This window comes from Lithobates pipiens, unplaced genomic scaffold (assembly GCF_037356315.1).
Source record: "Lithobates pipiens isolate NorthernLeopardFrog02 unplaced genomic scaffold, aLitPip1_a1.2 Scaffold_28, whole genome shotgun sequence".
NCBI classification, from domain to species: Eukaryota; Metazoa; Chordata; class Amphibia; order Anura; family Ranidae; genus Lithobates; species Lithobates pipiens.
In genome coordinates this window covers 110,780,917-110,799,875 of record NW_027507789.1, presented here as the reverse complement: position 1 = coordinate 110,799,875, position 18,959 = coordinate 110,780,917, and the positions used below count along the sequence as shown (strand labels likewise).

The following is an 18,959-nucleotide window of genomic DNA, read 5'->3' as shown; positions in this document are numbered from 1 at the left end:
GTTTTGCTCTGCTGCCAAATACTGCTAGCTATTTTTCCACGTTCCTTAGTTGGTCTGCCCCCGGCTAACCCACAGGACCATAATGACTCTATAAAAGAGAGCAAAGATCTGCTGGACATAGCAGTCGTGGGAGCTGCATGCTGCGTTCCCCTAAGCCAGAACAGGCTGGATCATGTACATGTACGTGATCCAGCCTGCTAGTGACGGCCTCCCACAGTAAAAGTGCTAAGAAAGTAAAACAAAAATAGTAGCACAATAAAGGATGAAATAAAAAAACGAAACAATATTCACTTTTATTGTGGAGCTGTCCTCTGCATTACTACTTTTCCGCAATGAGATGCCCGCTATGAGAAGTGTTTCAGTGTGAATGATAGCCAATAGAGATGGTCCCGATGTTCGCTGTTCTGCATCAGTTGCTGATTGGCCAAAGCATGCACCTGATCTGTATGCTTTGGCCAATCACAGCAGTTCCTCTTTCTGCATCAGCAGTGGTTCCCTTTTTTTTCACGCAGTAGCACTAAGAATATATAGGGCATAATTGCTGCCCCTCTTCTGCATCAAAGGTGTTTCTCTTTCTGCGTCAGCAGTGGTTTTCTTTTTTTTTTCTTGGCGCAGCAGCACTAAGAATATTTAGGGCATATTTGCTGTCCCCCTGACTAGTGTAGTCTGAATGTTCCCCTTATACTATTCCTTATCTATTAGAAACGAGACCACACCATAGGTTGGAGTAAACTGGCCACAACAGCCTTTATTAAACACAACTCAAAATTACTCCAATAACTTGTAAATATGAAAATATATAAATATATAAATATATATATAAATATATAAATAACTTTATTAACATTAAACCACATTTTAATTAACATTAACTGCCCATTCTGGTGATCTCTGACGGTGACCACACTTAAGCCAATACCCAATCACTGCGGTACACCTGACCAACTTCCCAAAGGCCTCCACCTGTGACCGGTCGGAGACAACTTCCGCCAGTGAACATAACCGTATTCCCTCCAACGTTCAGGAATACCCAGAGGGGCCGATCGTTAGATGAGCCCCCCACACCCTCAGATCCCTTCTGAGTACCTGTCTACCGTCAGAAACCACCAGAAAACACACCGCCAACACGAAAAACTTTCAGCTGCCGTGACAACCGACGAAACCTGCAAAAGAAGAAAAGACCAGCAACAAAACACCACAAAACAAACACATAACAATAGGGCGGGAGGGTGGGAAAAACTGCCTCCTCTGTGTCACACTGGGCTCCGAATGATTCCTTAAAGCCACACCTCTCCCTTTTATGTGACCCCTCCCCTACACTGAACTTGTTTCCTGCAAACCTTTTCCTGAACTCCACCCATAAAGCTTAACCCTCTGTGTCCCTCATCCACACTGTCATGTCCAGCACTCCTTATATCATTGCATTCTTAATCCGTGCTTCTCTTGACTAGTGTAGTCTGAATGTTCCCCTTATACTATTCCTTATCTATTAGAAACGAGACCACACCATAGGTTGGAGTAAACTGGCCACAACAGCCTTTATTAAACACAACTCAAAATTACTCCAATAACTTGTAAATATGAAAATATATAAATATATAAATATATATATAAATATATAAATAACTTTATTAACATTAAACCACATTTTAATTAACATTAACTGCCCATTCTGGTGATCTCTGACGGTGACCACACTTAAGCCAATACCCAATCACTGCGGTACACCTGACCAACTTCCCAAAGGCCTCCACCTGTGACCGGTCGGAGACAACTTCCGCCAGTGAACATAACCGTATTCCCTCCAACGTTCAGGAATACCCAGAGGGGCCGATCGTTAGATGAGCCCCCCACACCCTCAGATCCCTTCTGAGTACCTGTCTACCGTCAGAAACCACCAGAAAACACACCGCCACAGCCCGAAAGGGTGACCCCCTCAACCTTGAGGGCCGCCCCACACCCGAAGAGCTTTCTGTATGCCCTCCTGTAAGCCAAAGGACCAGAGGTCAATCCCCACATCCGATAGATGAACGCCATCCCGCCTAAGATAAAGCCCTACATTAACCTCCAATTCCCTGTGTCTTACCACAATGCCCCCGTTCTGCACTACAAACCGCCCAACAACCTTATTAACCCTAATCCTGGTTTTCTCAAGGCTGGCTAAAGACCTGGCCCCCCGCCACACCGTTCTGGCCACAATGTCTGACCACACCAAAATGGTGCCCGGGAAAAGGACTCGCATGCGCAACACATCAGCCTTGATATCCGCCAAAATGTCCTTCACTTTCCGAACTCCCAGGTCATTGCCCCCCGCATGAACAACCAGCACATCCGGGGGCCTATCCCTCAAAGCGAAACGCTCCACCTCCCTCATGACACGCTCCCACCTCATGCCCGGGAAACCCAACCACATCACCCTAGCTACCTCCCTGGGGATACCTAGTTGCCTGCCTGCTGGTAGAGAATCACCTCTCCTGGCCCCCCAGCAGACGTACGAATGCCCCAGGATCCAAACGAGGCGTTGAGAACCTCCATCTGGAATGAAAACAAGAGAAATAACACAACAACCAAAGGAATGTTACAAGCACAGTCCTCCCCCCCATAAATCCCACAGCAAACAACCCCCAGCCGCACCCTCCTTACCCCAGTAGCAACTGCGGCCGGACATAGGACCGGAACCTCCGGGACTCCCATCTACCAATCCGGCGAACCACCGCCTCCTCCAGCCCACATCGAGCCGCCTCCGTGGCCGCCCCAATCCGAAAAGAGTGGGACGCGTAGTCCCGCTCATCCAAACCCACCGCCCTCAGGCATTGCCGAAAGACCGACACAAACTGAAAACGGGATAGAAAAGAGCCCTCCTCGTGCACCAAAAAGGGGCCCGCCCTCCCAGGCCGCACCGCCCGGAAAGCCCGTACCGCCGCCACCGGGCACACTACCGAGCCCGGCAGGGCGAGCAGCGTAATCGCCACTCCCTTGCCCCGTTGATCAGTCTTAGACCTACGCAACCGTATACTCACCCGATCCGCAACCACCTGCACATCCTGATCCAACAGACCCCCAGCCACCCGTTTTGAGCGACACACCAACTCCCCAATCCTAAAAGCCCCATAAAACGCCAACGAAAACGCTGCCGTAAACAGGACGGTCTCGTAAGCAGACGAGCAAACGTCCCCCAGCCGAGAACAAATTGCCACCAGATTGTCAAATGACACCGGCCGGCGCGCATCCCTACCCTTCCAATCCCTCCTGTACCCCTTCAACGTTTGCCTCACCCAAAAATCCTTCGTCCCGTCCGGCTCCCCCCACAGTTTGAACAAAAAGGCCAACCCCGCCAGCTTCCGCTCAATAGATGCGGGAGACAGGCCCTTCTCAATGTTCCGGGCAACCCAGTACAATACCACCCAGCGCCGGTCGGAGCCCCGACCAGCCACTCCAACCTCCCGCAGGAACGCCCACCATTCCGCCCACACTCTAGAATAAGCGGACCATGTAGCCTCACTCAACGACCTTTTTAACCAACCTGCGGCGATTCCAAGGGAAGTTCCCACATCCACCCGGGGCATGGCGCCCCCGACTCCTCCGCTCCCGGCGCCAGCTGCCGGAACTTGTCCCACTGAAAACGAGAGAGCGAGTCAGCCAAAGAATTCTCCACCCCAGGTATGTGCACAGCATAAACGTAAACATTGAGCCGCAAACAGCGAAAGACCAGGTGTCGCAGCAGCCGGATGACCGGGGGGGAAGAAGCAGTCATCCGATTGAGGACCTGCACCACCCCCATGTTATCGCAATTGATGCGTAACTTCAAATTACGAAACTCCGCCCCCCACAACTCCAATGCCACCACTATCGGGAACAATTCTAGCAAAACCAAATTGCCCAACAACCCCGCAACCTCCCATGAGCGTGGCCAAGGTTCCGCACTCCACCGACCCCGGAAAAATGCCCCATAACCCGTAGAGCCAGCCGCGTCAGTAACCAACTCCACGTCGAAGTTGCTCACTGGCCCCGACATCCACATAGCCCGCCCATTATACGACTCCAAAAATTCATGCCAAGCCCGCAGGTCCTCCCGGTGTTCCCTTCGCAAACGCACGAAGTGGGTAGGGGCGGTTACCCCGGCAGTGGCCCCCGACAGCCGTCGGCAGAACACACGGCCCATAGGGATGATCCGGCAAGCGAAATTCAGCTTGCCCAACAGGGACTGCAGGGCCCGAAGCTGAACCTTCGGCCGGCCCTGCATGCCTGCCAACTCCGCCTGCAGATCCCGTAATTTATTCTCTGGCAATCGACACTCCATTGCCATAGAATCAATCACGATTCCCAGAAAACTCAATTCCGTCACCGGGCCCTCCGTCTTATCCCCCGCCAACGGCACCCCGAACCTGCCCGCAATGTGCTGCAACGTGGACAGAAGAATCGCACACACATTGGAGGCAGGCGGGCCCACGCACAGAAAATCATCCAAATAGTGGATGACCGACTCCAGGCCCGAAACATCTCTCACCACCCATTCCAAGAATGAACTAAAAGCTTCAAAATAGGCGCATGAAATGGAACAACCCATGGGCAGGCACAAGTCCACATAAAACTTGCCCCGCCAATGGCATCCCAACAGCCGGAAGCTGTCCGGGTGGACCGGCAGAAGGCGAAACGCCGATTCCACATCCGCCTTGGCCATGAGAGCCCCACGACCATACCGCCTGACCCACCGTACCGCCGCGTCAAAAGACGTGTAGGAAACCGTACACGCCTCCGGGTCAATGAAATCATTGACCGACCCCCCTTTCGGAAAAGACAGGTGATGAATCAAGCGAAACTTCCCCGGCTCCTTCTTAGGAACTACACCCAACGGGGAGACCACCAGGTCCCCCCACGGCTGCACTTCGAAAGGACCACCCATCCGGCCCAGCGCCACCTCTTTACCCAATTTATCATCCACCACCCCCGGGTGATCTAAAGCCGAACGCAAATTCCTGGCCAACGGCGGCACCCCCCCCAAAGAACAGGGAATCCTAAAACCGTCCCGAAAACCCAGAATTAACCCCCGCGCCGCCGCACCATCCGGATACCTATTTAGGAAAGGAAGCATCCTTCCCAGGTTCACCGGCGTCATCCCTTTTTTGACCGGCGGCACCGGCACGCTGACCTTTTTTGAAACAGCGGGACAGGGGGTGGGTGCCGCCGCACCCGGAGCACTCATGCTTGAAGCGGCACGCGCCTCCGAATTTACAAGCCCCTTCATTGAAGGGCCAGCACACCCCCCACTTCTTTCCGGCCGGCAGTCCCGAGGAAGACGCACTCCCGGCCCCCCCCTGAAGAAACGGAGTGGGCGCCCGCGGAGCAGACATAAGCCTCATCCAGAGGCTTATGTCCTTGTGATCCCACCGCAGGTCAGCCCGCACTGCCTTACGCTGACGAAACTGCTCATCATAGCGCAGCCAAGCCAGCCCTCCATACACTCGGTGAGCCTCCCCAATCGCGTCCAGGTAACAAAATAACGCCGAGCAATGCTCGGGGTTCTTTTCCCCTATCACGCTAGCCAAGATAGCGAACGCCTGAAGCCAATTTGCAAATGTGCGCGGGATCAGCCGATACCTACGTTTTTCCTCGTCGTCCTTCTTGGAACTGTCCGGCTTAACCCTGTCCAAATTAAATTTCTCGAGGGGGAGCAAAGAGAAAATCTCCACATACTCACCCTTGCCGATCTTGTCCCGCACCTCCTGCTTCAAATGCGCCCCCAATGGGCCTTCGAAACAAACATAGACTTCGCACCGGGCAGCATCCGCGATCCTAACCAGGTCAGACCGCGCCCCCGGGTCCGCGGGCACCGGGGGGACCCCCGAGCCCACGGCCCCCGCATCCATGCTCCCCGACACCGCAGCAGGCGGTGAATCCCGCGCAGGAATGACCTCCGCCCCCCCGGCCCCCCCACATTACCCGTCCAGGGGGCCACCTGAGGCGACCCGGAGCCCCCAGCAAACTTACCAACCAGGGCCTGCAGCCCCCCCAACAGCTCCTGCAACTGACCTGACGGCCCCCCCGGGGCCACAGGCCCCGCCCCCTGCGCTGAACCTGCCGCAACCCCCCCCAATACGTCCCGGGATCCCGTGGGTACCGCACCCCCCTGCGCCACCCCCATCAGATCCCGCAAGGCATCCGCCAGCAATGTAGACTCCCGCAACTTACCCGGGCCCCCAGGGGCCTCGGCGACCGGTACCGGTCCGGGTGCAGAAAAGGACCCCTCCTCCTCCTGGGACAGCTCGCTCTCCGAACCGACCTCTCCAGCGCGCACCGGGGACGCGGCCATCCCCCTGTGCTCCGCGCGGTCCATCCGGTCCCTGCGATCCGGGACTGCAGGCAATGTCCTCCTCCCCCCGCCGCCCCCGGCATGCCGGCGTCTAAAACCAGCCCTGCCAGGCACCTTGGCAGCCTTCTGCGACCCACCCTCCCCCCCCTCCAGCATGTGACCCCCCCGGAGCGCCCCCCTCCCCCCCACCGCGCGGATGCTGGCCCCAGACCCAGCATGCCGCAGATCCCCCGCCACGTGCACCCCCCCTTGGCCTGCCGACCCAGAGCCATCCACACTCCCCCCCACCTCCACCGGGCCCCGTGCGGTCCCGGCGCCATTTCCATGCGGCCGCGAAGCCCCGCCCCCCTCCGGTCGGCGGCGCAACGACCGCCCGGACCGGGGGGAGCCGAGAACCTGCCGTGGAACCTCACCTGTCCCGCCGCCGTCCACATCGCCGTCCGCCGGGTCACCCACACGTTCCCGCAGCCAGTCCGCACCGTGCACCTCCGCCGCCCGTCGCAGCCGCGCGAAGAGTCCCTCGAGGTCCGCCATAGCAGAGGAGCAGCGAAAAACTGCCTCCTCTGTGTCACACTGGGCTCCGAATGATTCCTTAAAGCCACACCTCTCCCTTTTATGTGACCCCTCCCCTACACTGAACTTGTTTCCTGCAAACCTTTTCCTGAACTCCACCCATAAAGCTTAACCCTCTGTGTCCCTCATCCACACTGTCATGTCCAGCACTCCTTATATCATTGCATTCTTAATCCGTGCTTCTCTTTCTGTGTTGCAGATGTTCCTTTTTCTGTGCTAGCAGTGGTTTCCTTAATTTTTTTTGGCGCAGCAGCACTAAGAATGTTTAGGGCATAATTCCTGTTCCCCCCTTCTGAGTCACAGGTGTTCCTTTTTCTGTGTCAACAGTGGTTTCCTTTTTTATATTTTATCTTAATTATTATTATATATATATATTTTTTCTTTTTTGCAGCAGCAGCACTAAAAATATTTAGGGCATAATTGCTGTTCCTTCATTCTGCATTGTAGGCATTTCTCCTTTGTGTCATCAGTGGTTCCCTTTTCTTTTTTATTTCTTTTCTTTGGCTTTTTACATTTTTCTTTTACCAGCAGCAGCAAAAAAGAATTCTCCATAACTGCTGGTCCTCCTTTTGCATCACCACTGTTTTATTTATTTTTTGTCTTTGCACAAGATTGCCGCACTCTTATTTTCTTTATTAAAAAGTATATATAGTGCACCAAGCATAAAAGTATTGCACCCAAGTACCATATTCCCATCCCACACTTTATAATAAAAAGTTTTAAAAATCCTCCAAAAAATTCCCCATCGTGTCCGAAAGGCCCACAAGGAGAGGCAGATGCTCACAGGCCACCAAAAGAGGGTAAGCAGCCTCTGTGTCCGCAGTAAAAAGTGGTGGTCGCAGACATGGCGCAACCTCTGCAGACGGGGCACACTTGTCCTTTTTTTCCTGTGCTGGTCGAGTTATTGAGCCACAACATGCAGAAGACTTTGTGGATTGGATAACTAAGAAGTCTTCATCCTCCTCATCCTGTCATATAGGCTCATAGTAGTTTGCCTTCCACTGCAGCTGCCAAAGCGGCCTATTCCACAGGCTCCTGGTCCACAGCTACTCCTTCTGTAGCTCTACCATCATGCATGGAGGAGTAACCTGAATCATTCAATCATAGTGTCAGTTACATGCTGCTGGATGAGCAGCAATTTGAATGCCCTGATGTTGGTTCCCAGGTGGAGGAAGGGAGTAACGTGAGCCTAGAGAGAGGGGATGCCAATGACGGGCAAGAAACTAACAGTCATGTTCCCCCAGCTGCAGCATACTGCCAAGTTTGCTCCAGTGACGAGGAGGGAAGGGATGATGAGGTCACTGACTGTACTTGGGTGCCTGAGAGAATAGAGGAGAAAAGTGAGGAGGAGGAGGCACAACTCCAATGAGACAGGATGTCCTCCAGGGCCTGGCTTAAGGGCAGCCACCCTATTGCATCACACCACAGAGCTCCACAGGTGCAGGGCTCTGCTGACTCCCTGACTTCCAAACATTCATTGGTGGGGGCTTTTTTCAACACGTGCAGCAGACCGCAGCTTTGCTGTTTGCAATCCCTGTCTGAAGCGGATCACACCAGCCATTTGAGCACTACATGCTTGACAAGACATATGACGACCTGCCATGCAGTCTGTTGGTAACAGCACCTGAAAGACCCACATCAAAAAAATGCAGACTTCTCTTTGCTCCTCATCTGGGATCTCTACCACTACTATACCTCAAGTCTTCTCAAAAACCTCCACTATGAGGAATTATGGGTTCCACAGGTATTTGCACCCAATCTGCTTGCAGTACACCAGGCAAATTTAGTTACCCCAGTTGATAAGCTGTAAAAAAAAAAATGTCCCAGCCATCCACATGCTCAGCTTCTAAATGCTAGCTTGGCCAAATTGCTAGCACTACAACTGCTGTCTTTTCATCTGGTAGACTCTGCCCCCTGTTGTGAATTTGCGGAATGTGCTGTACCACAGTGGCAGGTTCCAAAAATAAATTTCTTTTCAAGTAAGGCCATTCCAGCTCTGTACCATCATGTGGAAGGCAATGTTTTGGATTCGTTGGACAGGGCAGTCAACGGCAAGGTTCACATTACTGCTGACACGTGGTCCAACAGGCATGGTCAGGGACTTTACATTTCCTTAATGGTGCACTGTGTAAGTCTGCTGGCAGCTGGGAAGGGTGACAGGGTTCAGTGCTGGAGCTTGTTCTGCCACCACGCCTCCAAAAAGCTGGTGGTGATTCTGCCACATATTTTTGCTCCACCCCCTCCCCTTCTTCCTCTATGCTGAATTGTCCTCTGACCGTCACATTCCCTACCGTGCCATGCAGACGTCCAGGCGTGGTCACACCCCAAGTGGCTCAAGGAGGTATTGAACCTATGACTGCCTGTTTAGTGATCCTGTTACTTTGCCTCTGAGCCACTTTCCAGCTTTGCCTAGTTCTGCATGAAATGCTAGGACCATACTCTGGATCTTGTTGCAATTTGTACCCGTCTCTCCTGGTTCAGCTGAGTCCGTTTATCCAATCAGCCGGGTATAAAACACTGCCTCATTCTGAGGGCTTTGTCAGTTCGTTGTTTCCTGTTCTGCCTAAGGCTCCAGTATTCCTGTGTTCTAGTTACAGTGTTCCCAGACTAACGCCGGCTTCTGACCCTGGCTCTGCTTATCGTTTATTCTGACTTCTAGAATCCCTGACTATTGCTTTACCTCGACTATCCTTTGGCAAATTCCTGTCAAGCCTCTGTGTAGATTCACAGCCCAGGTAGCTTATTATCTTGTTACTGTGGGTTGTGTGTATTTGCAAGGGTGAGCATACACTTCTGCACCATGGACTCCAACCTAGGTAAGCTGTTACATGAACTGTGAAACTACGCAAGCAGTCAGGCTAAGAGATGCCATGCTGTGCTTCAGTTGGTCTGTCTAGAAAGGAGCCACACTGAGGCAAAGATTCTGTCAGCTCTGCAGGGGCAGGCTCAGAGGAGTTGGACGCCAAGGCAGCTTGAGCCAAGAATGGTTGTATGTGACAATTGTTCCAGCCATGAACAGATACCCAGGCTTAAAAGATCTTTTGAGGAAGGCCAGAAAAGTCTGTGATCATTTCCATTTCTGGCGGTCATTCAAAGCCAGTGTTTGGCTGGCTGACATTAAAATGGAATTCAACCTGCCCACCAGCCACCTCATTTGTGACATGCCCACCAGGTGGAACTCAACATTGGCAATGGTGCAGTGGACAGGCTCAGGGGAACTTGGCTTCTTTTTGTCACGTGAGTGGCTGCTGATGCATGCACTGTCCTATCACCATTTAAGGAGGCCACAAGGATGGCGAGCTGCGACAATGCATGCATCAGTGACACTATCCCTCTAATCTTCCTGCTGGAGCACACGCTTCCTGGAATCATGTACAGGTCACGTGAGGCAGAACAGCAGGAAGAAGAGGAGGATTTCCTTTCCTCTCAAGGCCCCTTTATGTAGATACCATTCCTGTGGGCCGCAAAACACACAGGATGAAGAGGAGGAGGATTGTGAAAGCATGAATGTAGAGGATAACATACAGCAGTCTTCAAGGGATGGTTTTCAGTCCCCAGAAACCCCAGGAGTTGTACGTGGCTGGGAGGACGTAGTTCCTGACAATGTGTTCCTTAGTGACCCAGAGGAATCTCATGCCTCCTCAAACTTACGCTGCATGAGCTCCCTGATTCTACAAAGCCTGTGACAGGGCCAGTGGCGGCTGGTGCTCACAAACTGAAAAATTCTGAAAAAAACCCAACAATTGCAGTCTCACTATGCCATCAATTGCAGCCACTGTGCCCATCAATAGCAGCCACTGTGCCCATCAATAGCAGCCACTGTGCCATCAATTGCAGCCACTGTGCCCATCAATAGCAGCCACTGTGCCCATCAATAGCAGCCACTGTGCCCAGAACCGTTTTTAAGGCAGGGCAAAAGGGGCAGCTGCTCTGAGCCCCATCATTGTTGTGGGGCCCAAAGCAGCTGCATCATACTTGCCAACTATACCAGTTTAATTTCCCTTATCCCTTGAAGTTTTAGTCCCATGCTGTGTCCCGATATCTCAGTGTAAAGTTCTGTTGCTGTTGCCTGGCCTTTTGCCATATACAGATGACTCATCTGCAGACCCTGTGTTTACATGTAAATAGCGGTGGCATTAATATGTAAATAGTCACGGCACTCATATGTACTGTATACCATCATGTCCCCCTGAGGTCATATCTACCATCACTTCTGCTGAATGCTGCCCACTGAGGAGGTAAAAGGGCATGCTTGAAAGTCCTGCCTACAACTATAGTCATTAAGCCTAACATTAGCCTGTTCTGCAAAAGGTAGGCAAATTGGAGGTGGTACCCTTCCTCAAAATAACATAGTGCCACAGCACCCTAAATTTTGGTGCATGTGAATATATACATCTCAGCCGATGCATGAGGGTGTCGTTAACAATTAATGCTGTGTATCTGCTAAAAGGCAGCATGCTTGTGATGTCAGGAAACCGATTTTGCATGTATTCCAAAAAGGCACGGGCATCTCACCAACACCCAGCAGCTCCCCTATCTCCACAGGGGACATGGTGGATTTCCCTTCCCTTCCAGGTCAGGCCCACCCACCCACAGAGCATGGACACCTGGGAACTTTTACCCCCAACGAAGCCCCCTTTCAGGCTTCCCCTCCCTGGGGGCACGAGGACTGCACAGAACACTGAGCCCTTGCTTACCAGGCCCGCAGGCTGTATCAGCTCTCTCATCAGAGAGACGCCCCACACCCATCCTCCGCACTCTCTAGGAAGGTTCCCCCCTACAGCCACCACAAAGCCTGGTTTGGAATGAGCCCTGGGATGAACCCTCCACCTGCCATCAATCTCCGAATCCCCCTTGGGAACCCAGCAGACAACCCCAAAACCCTTCTGACAGCATTCCCCGGGCACAGAGAAAGGGCATTTACCCCCCCCCCCACACCCGCAGTGGCATACCTATCTTCAAGCAATGCCGACCAAAGATGATTTCCGGCAACTCATAGAGGACGTGAAGTCCACCTGCAGGTCAGAGATCCAGACCCTTCAGTCGGGCTTTGAACACTTAGGGGATAGAGTTGAAATGGTGGAGGAAATCCAAGAAACCAAAATTGCGGTGCACAGAACACAACTCCAAGGATCGGAACATCGCTCCCTCCTTAGAGACATCCAGTGCCATGTAGAAGACCTGGATAACAGGGGATGCAGAAATATTCGTGTCCGGGGGGTCCCAGAAACAGAAGGCCCAGAGGACATCCAGAACACTTTACAATCACTTTTCAATGACCTGATCGGGGAAGCCCCCACCAGCGCCATTGAAATGGACAGAGCTCATCGGGCACTGAAGCCCAAAGGCACCAACGCTAAACCCTGTGACATTATTTGCAGGCTTACATCGTTCCCCTTAAAGGAGGACATTATGAGACGGGCCTGCCTCGCCTGCAATGTAATGCTCGAAGAACACCAAATCCAGCTGTATCCGGACTTGTCCTGGATTACTCTGTAAAAGCGCAGACTACTCCAACTGCTATTCTGTATCCTCCAAGACGAAAATATCCCTTATCACTGGGGATTTCCCTTCAGCCTTACAGCCAAACACCAAGACAAAACAGCGTTTCTTGCGGTACCCGGATGACTTCATACACTTCTGTAACACCCTGGAACTTACGGTCCCCCAGCTTCAGGACTGGGACCTGGTCACCCCCCTCGGTGTGGCAGAAGGTCCCCCCGCCAAAAAATTCCCACGGACCGGGAAAGTCCCCAAGGGGCCGACATCCACAACACCGTTGAGGACATCCACACATGCTTTGAGAAGCACAAGCCTTAAATAGGAACATTTTTGTTCTCCTTGTTTTCTTTTTCAGCAGCTTCCCACAGCACTTTCCAGTGAAGTAGCCCAAGCAGTGGGTCACAATCTACTTCACCTCGATTGCCCTGGCTACAGAACTGCTCTACATTAAGGGCTAGTCTCCATAGAGACTTTAGCAAGAGATCTTCTAGTCTACCCCCTCCACCCCCCTCATAGCCTAGCTTATACAAGTTCTACGTACAAGTAAACCCCATCATTATTTTTTCGCAGGTTTACTTTGGGGCTCCCTTGGATTTTTCTGGCTCACCCTGTATTGGCTGGGCCAGAGAGACTCATGGGAAGCTTTTCTGATCTGAGCCGAAAGGCTTGCATAGGTCTGATTGTGCTGATGTTAATATATAGCTATGGTTTTACATTGCTAACCATTTTTCTCTCCTTTCTAGCTTTTCTTAACCCCCCTCTGACTGTCGTCAGCTGGCTTAACTACGCTCGTCAATGACACATCCGTAAATCCTCCCGTGCGGTGCCCATCACCACTGGCGAGGGCCATCCTGAATATCTCCATCTACATCAGATGAGTATTTATACCCCCTACCCAGGTCCCTATGGCTAAGATTTTTTCACTGAATGTTCACGGCCTGAACTCTAACCATAAAAGGCATCTGGCATTGAGGGAGTTTAGGCAGTCGGGAGAAGATGTTATCATGGTCCGGGAGACCCACTTAGGTATAGGTGGCTCGTTTGCATTTGCCTCTAGGTACTATACTCAGATTTACCTCTCATCAAGACCACATAAACGAGCAGGGGTGCCCATTCTAATCAAGCAAGGGTCCCCTTTTTCTTACTCATCTCACTATAGTGACCCCCAGGGACACTTTTTAATTCTCCGGGGCCTTTGGCAGAACAAGGAGATTACATTCTGCACGGTCTATGTTCCTAATGTCAGGCAGACTGGGTTTCTGCATAAAGTCTTAACTCGTTTATTCAGAAGGCAGCATGAGGTTCTGGTGATGGGAGGGGACTTTAATCTAATACACTCCACACTCTCGGATCGCCAAGCCCCACACCACACCCACTCCCGTATAGACTACATCTTTGTTAATAACACCACCCTGCACCTGACATGGACCGCGTGAATACTACCGATCTCGTGGTCAGATCATGCCCCGGTGTTGGCTACCCTAGACTTAGGCACCCATACTCACAAGCCTTACAACTAGTGTTTAAACACGTTCTTGCTCCAGCACCTCCCCTCAAAAACAGAACTAGCCGCTACACTAAAAAACGATCTGGAAGACAACAACAATGGGGAGGTCTCCACTCCCATACTTTGGGAAGCCCATAAGGTGGTGATGAGGGGCAGTTGTCTGGCCCTCTCCTCGGCCATGAAAAAGAATGCGTGCGAACTGAAAACACACACAGAGAAGGAGCTTAGAATGCATGAAAGACAACTACAAAACAAACCCACTTTAGCCCTCCTCAAAAAAATCACGTCCCTCAAGGCTACACTAGGCGACCTGACCTTGGGCCAAGTCGAGAAAGCATTAGTCAAACTGAAGCAGATCTTTTATGACAAAGGCAATAAAGCCCATACACTACTAGCCAGGAAACTACGGGATAACCCCACATCAGATAAGGAATGGAACAGGCTCCCTGGTCTCACACCCGAAGGATGTAGTCCAATCCTTTGCAAAATTCTATCAGACCCTCTACAATAATCCCGGCATCCCTAGTAACCCCCCCCCCCTCGCCGGAACTAGCCACACGCATACAGCACTACTTAGAAAGCAGCGGGATATCCCAGCTTCGAACCACAGACCTGGACTCCCTAAACGCACCAATCACACTGGAATAATTAGAACAAACCATCAAAGCTCTCCCCAATCACAAGGCTCCAGGCCCTGACGTATTTCCTTATGGGTACTGCAAAGAATTTCTCCCTCAACTGCTCCCCCATATGTGCAAACTATTCAACACTTTCCTACATGACACCCCGATTCCTAGGGACATGCAGAGCTCTTTCATCATAGTCATCCCCAAACCTGATAAGGATCCTTCCCTATGCGCCAATTACAGGCTCTTCGCCCTTCTTAATTCGGACCTAAAAAATTTCACTAAACTACTCAGTCCGTTTAAACATGGTCCTGCCCTTGCTGATCCATAAAGACCAGGTGGGATTTGTCCCCTTGCGGCAAGCAGCAGACAACACCAGGAAGATAATAGACCTGGTGTAGGTGGCGAATAGGGAGGGTGTCAAGAAATTATTAGACCAGACTGTGTGGACTGCACAGAGGAAACCCAGAACGAATGTGAGTGAAATAACAAGTGTTTATTATAAATAAAAGGAAAGTGAAAACATACAGTGCACAACCAACCACAACAGCAAGAAACATATATATATACACACAATAACTGGGAACTACCGGAGATGTCAATGAAAGCCAGGCCAAGGTCATACACCGGGCAATCAGTCGATGGGTAAGGACGGATGGATGGGGACAGGTCAGGTAGATACAGGGTTCAGGATTCAGTAGTACGGGTTCAGGGTTCAGGTTCAGGTTCAGGTTCAGGTTTCAGCGGTCAGGGCACTTGCATACTTGCATAGAGTGATACCAAGGCAAAGCATGTTAGAGCTTGCCGGGTATATATAAGACTGATGATTACCCTCACGTAACAGCTGATCAGAGCAGATGCTGTCTGCTCCACACTGCCGGAGTACACCCGCTGGTGAGCGCCGGTACTACAGTCCAGGGATCCGATAGTGCCACCAAGAGGTAGGTCCTCTTATTACAGGCCCTGGGTGTTAGAAGACACCCGCTGGTGGACACTGGTACTGCAATCCAAAAGATCAACAGCGCCACCAACGGGTGGACCTTTTTATGACAGTACCCCCCTCAAAGGAGCGGCCTCCGGACGCTCCAACTAGGTGTAATTGTCCCAGGTTAATGGCCTCAAACCACACCATGGATGAGGGCACGTCAAGCTGGGTACCGGGCACTTCAAATCGGACAGCGGGCACGTCAGGGCAGACAGCGGGCGCGTCAGGGCAGACAGCGGGCACGTCAGGGCAGACAGCGGGCACGTCAGGGCAGACAGGGGGCACGTCAGGGCAGACAGCGGGCACGTTAGGGCAGACAGAGGGCACCGACTCCGCAGACTGGGTAGCGGACACCGAAACTTCAGGCTGAGACATGGGCACTTCAGACTGGAACACCAGTATCCAAGCATCAGGCTGGGAAGCTGGCACATCAGGCTGGAAATACGGCACATCAGACTGGGAGGCAGAGACATCAGGCTGGCAAGCCGGAACATCAGGCTGGTAAGCCGGAGCATCAGGCTGGCAAGCAGAGACATCAGGCTGGCAAGCAGAGACATCAGGCTGCCAAGCAGAGACATCAGGCTGGCAAGCAAAGACATCAGGCTGGAAAGCAAAGACATCAGGCTGGCAAGCTGGAACATCAGGCTGGCAAGCAGAAACATCAGGCTGGCAAGCAGAGACATCAGGCTGGCAAGCAAAGACATTAGGCTGGCAAGCAAAGACATCAGGCTGGAAAGCTGGAACATCAGGCTGGAAAGCTGGAACATCAGGCTGGCAAGCAAAGACATCAGGCTGGCAAGCTGGAACATCAGGCTGGCAAGCAAGGACATCAGGCTGGCAAGCAAGGACATCAGGCTGGCAAGCAAGGACATCAGGCTGGAAAGCTGGAACAGCAGGCTGGAAAGCTGGAACATCAGGCTGGAAAGCTGGAACATCAGACTGGAAATCTGGGGCATCAGACTGGGAAGCTGGGGCATCAGACTGGGAAGCTGGGGCATCAGACTGGAAAGCTGGAACGTCAGACTGGAAAGCTGGAACGTCAGACTGGAAAGCTGGAACGTCAGACCGGAAAGCTGGGACGTCAGACCGGAAAGCTGGGACATCAAACCGGAAAGCTGGGACATCAAACCGGAAAGCTGGGACATCAGACCGGAAAGCTGGGACATCAGGCTGGAAAGCAGGGGCATCAATTTGGCAAGCCGGCACATCAGACTTGCAAGCCGGCACATCAGACTGGGAAGCCGGCACATCAGACTGGGAAGCTGGCACATCAGCCTGGGAAGCTGGGACATCAGGCCGGAAAGCTGGGACATCAGGCTGGAAAGCAGGGGCATCAATTTGGCAAGCCGGCACATCAGACTGGCAAGCCGGCACATCAGACTGGCAAGCCGGCACATCAGACTGGGAAGCTGGCACATCAGACTGGGAAGCTGGCACATCAGACTGGGAAGCTGGCAGCAGGACATCAGACTGGAGGGCTGGCACGTCGGACTGGAAGGCGGACAGTAGGACATCAGGCTGGACGACATCAGACTGGAAGGCTGGCGGCACGACATCAGACTGGAAGGCTGGCAGCACAACATCAGACTGGAAGGCTGGCAGCACGACATCAGACTGGAAGGCTGGCAGCACGACATCAGACTGGAAGGCTGGCAGCACGACATCAGACTGGAAGGCTGGCGGCACGACATCAGACTGGAAAGCTGGCGGCACGACATCAGACTGGAAAGCTGGCACAACATCAGACTGGAAGGCTGGCAGGACATCAGACTGGAAGGCAGGCAAAAGCAGGGGCATCAATTTGGCAAGCCGGCACATCAGACTGGCAAGCCGGCACATCAGACTGGCAAGCCGGCACATCAGACTGGGAAGCCGGCACATCAGACTGGGAAGCTGGCACATCAGACCGGGAAGCTGGGACATCAGGCCGGAAAGCTGGGACATCAGGCCGGAAAGCTGGGACATCAATTTGGCAAGCCGGCACATCAGACTGGCAAGCCGGCACATCAGACTGGGAAGCTGGCACATCAGACTGGGAAGCTGGCACATCAGACTGGGAAGCTGGCAGCAGGACATCAGACTGGAGGGCTGGCACGTCGGACTGGAAGGCGGACAGTAGGACATCAGGCTGGACGACATCAGACTGGAAGGCTGGCGGCACAACATCAGACTGGAAGGCTGGCAGCACAACATCAGACTGGAAGGCTGGCAGCACGACATCAGACTGGAAGGCTGGCAGCACGACATCAGACTGGAAGGCTGGCGGCACGACATCAGACTGGAAGGCTGGCGGCACGACATCAGACTGGAAAGCTGGCGGCACGACATCAGACTGGAAAGCTGGCACGACATCAGACTGGAAGGCTGGCACGACATCAGACTGGAAGGCAGGCAGCACAACATCAGACTGGAAGGCTGTCATGTTGGACTGGAAGGTAGGCAGCAAGACATCAGACTGGAAGGCTGTCACGTTAGACTGGAAGGTAGGCAGCAGGACGTCAGGCTGGGTAGCTGGGATGTCAGGCTGGGTAGCCGGGACATCAGGCTGGGTAGCAGAAACTGGGACGTCAGGCTGGGTAGCAGAAACTGGGACGTCAGGCTGGGTAGCAGAAACTGGGACGTCAGGCTGGGTGGCTGGGACTGGGTTGGTTGGTGCGGAGGCGGGTTGGGTTACTGGCAGGATTGTGCGGGTCGGAAAGAACTTTTGTTTCTTTTTTGACTTAGCCACTGCAGCTTTGTAGGTAGGTGCAGGGCTGTAAGAAAAGAAAGTATCTGGGCAAAAGGAAGACCAAGGAACAGTGGCAGGAGGAGGGTTTTGTGGGACTGTTACAGGTGGAGGAGAAGAGGAAGGTGGATTGAAGGCAGAATAGGTGCAACACTTGGTGACAGGATAATAGTATTTGGTAGGAAGTGGAGTAGACTGGGCTGTAGCTGAGGTTGCCATAGGCAATGGGGAGATAGATACTTGGGAAGGCAGGTGGTTAATGACAGGGCTGGAAGGTTGTGGCTTGGCTAAACGCAGGAGGTCTGACCATGCTTGTAGTACAGGTTGAACAAACACTGATTCACACACAGCCTGACTAACCAGAGATTGCACTGAATAGATGCAATCAGACAACACCTGCTGTGGACAAGAGGAATAACATTCCATGAAATAGGCCGGATCATCCTCTAACAACCATACCAGAGATTCAACTTGGCCCAAATTGAAGGGGGGAGAAAAATCATCACTTCCTTCGGGATAACATGACAGGGCTGGCTTTGCACATAATTGGATTAAGGGCTGCACATCCTCAAATGACATGTAGCCCTGATCCACCAGGGAATGAGCTGATCGGATGGTTTCCATCAGCTGGTCACTAGTCCACCCTTTTAGAAGCTGGTGACAATATTCACCATCCTCTTCTGCCAGCAGAGAATAATATGAGATTTCATTGAAATCCATATTGGCCGACT

At 52.5% G+C, this 18,959-nt stretch overlaps 1 protein-coding gene across 1 annotated transcript; it reads right to left on the bottom strand.

Annotated features, from left to right (window-relative positions):
* Window positions 1-1,568: 1,568 nt before the first annotated feature.
* LOC143935563 (integrase/recombinase xerD homolog) lies at window positions 1,569-6,437 on the bottom strand. Its single transcript, XM_077459527.1, has 2 exons — window positions 6,190-6,437; window positions 1,569-3,616 (listed from the first exon to the last, which is right to left on the bottom strand). The coding sequence occupies exons 1-2, from the start codon at window positions 6,332-6,334 to the stop codon at window positions 2,640-2,642; spliced, it is 1,122 nt and encodes a 373-aa protein (XP_077315653.1). The 5' UTR covers window positions 6,335-6,437; the 3' UTR covers window positions 1,569-2,639.
* Window positions 6,438-18,959: the final 12,522 nt, after the last annotated feature.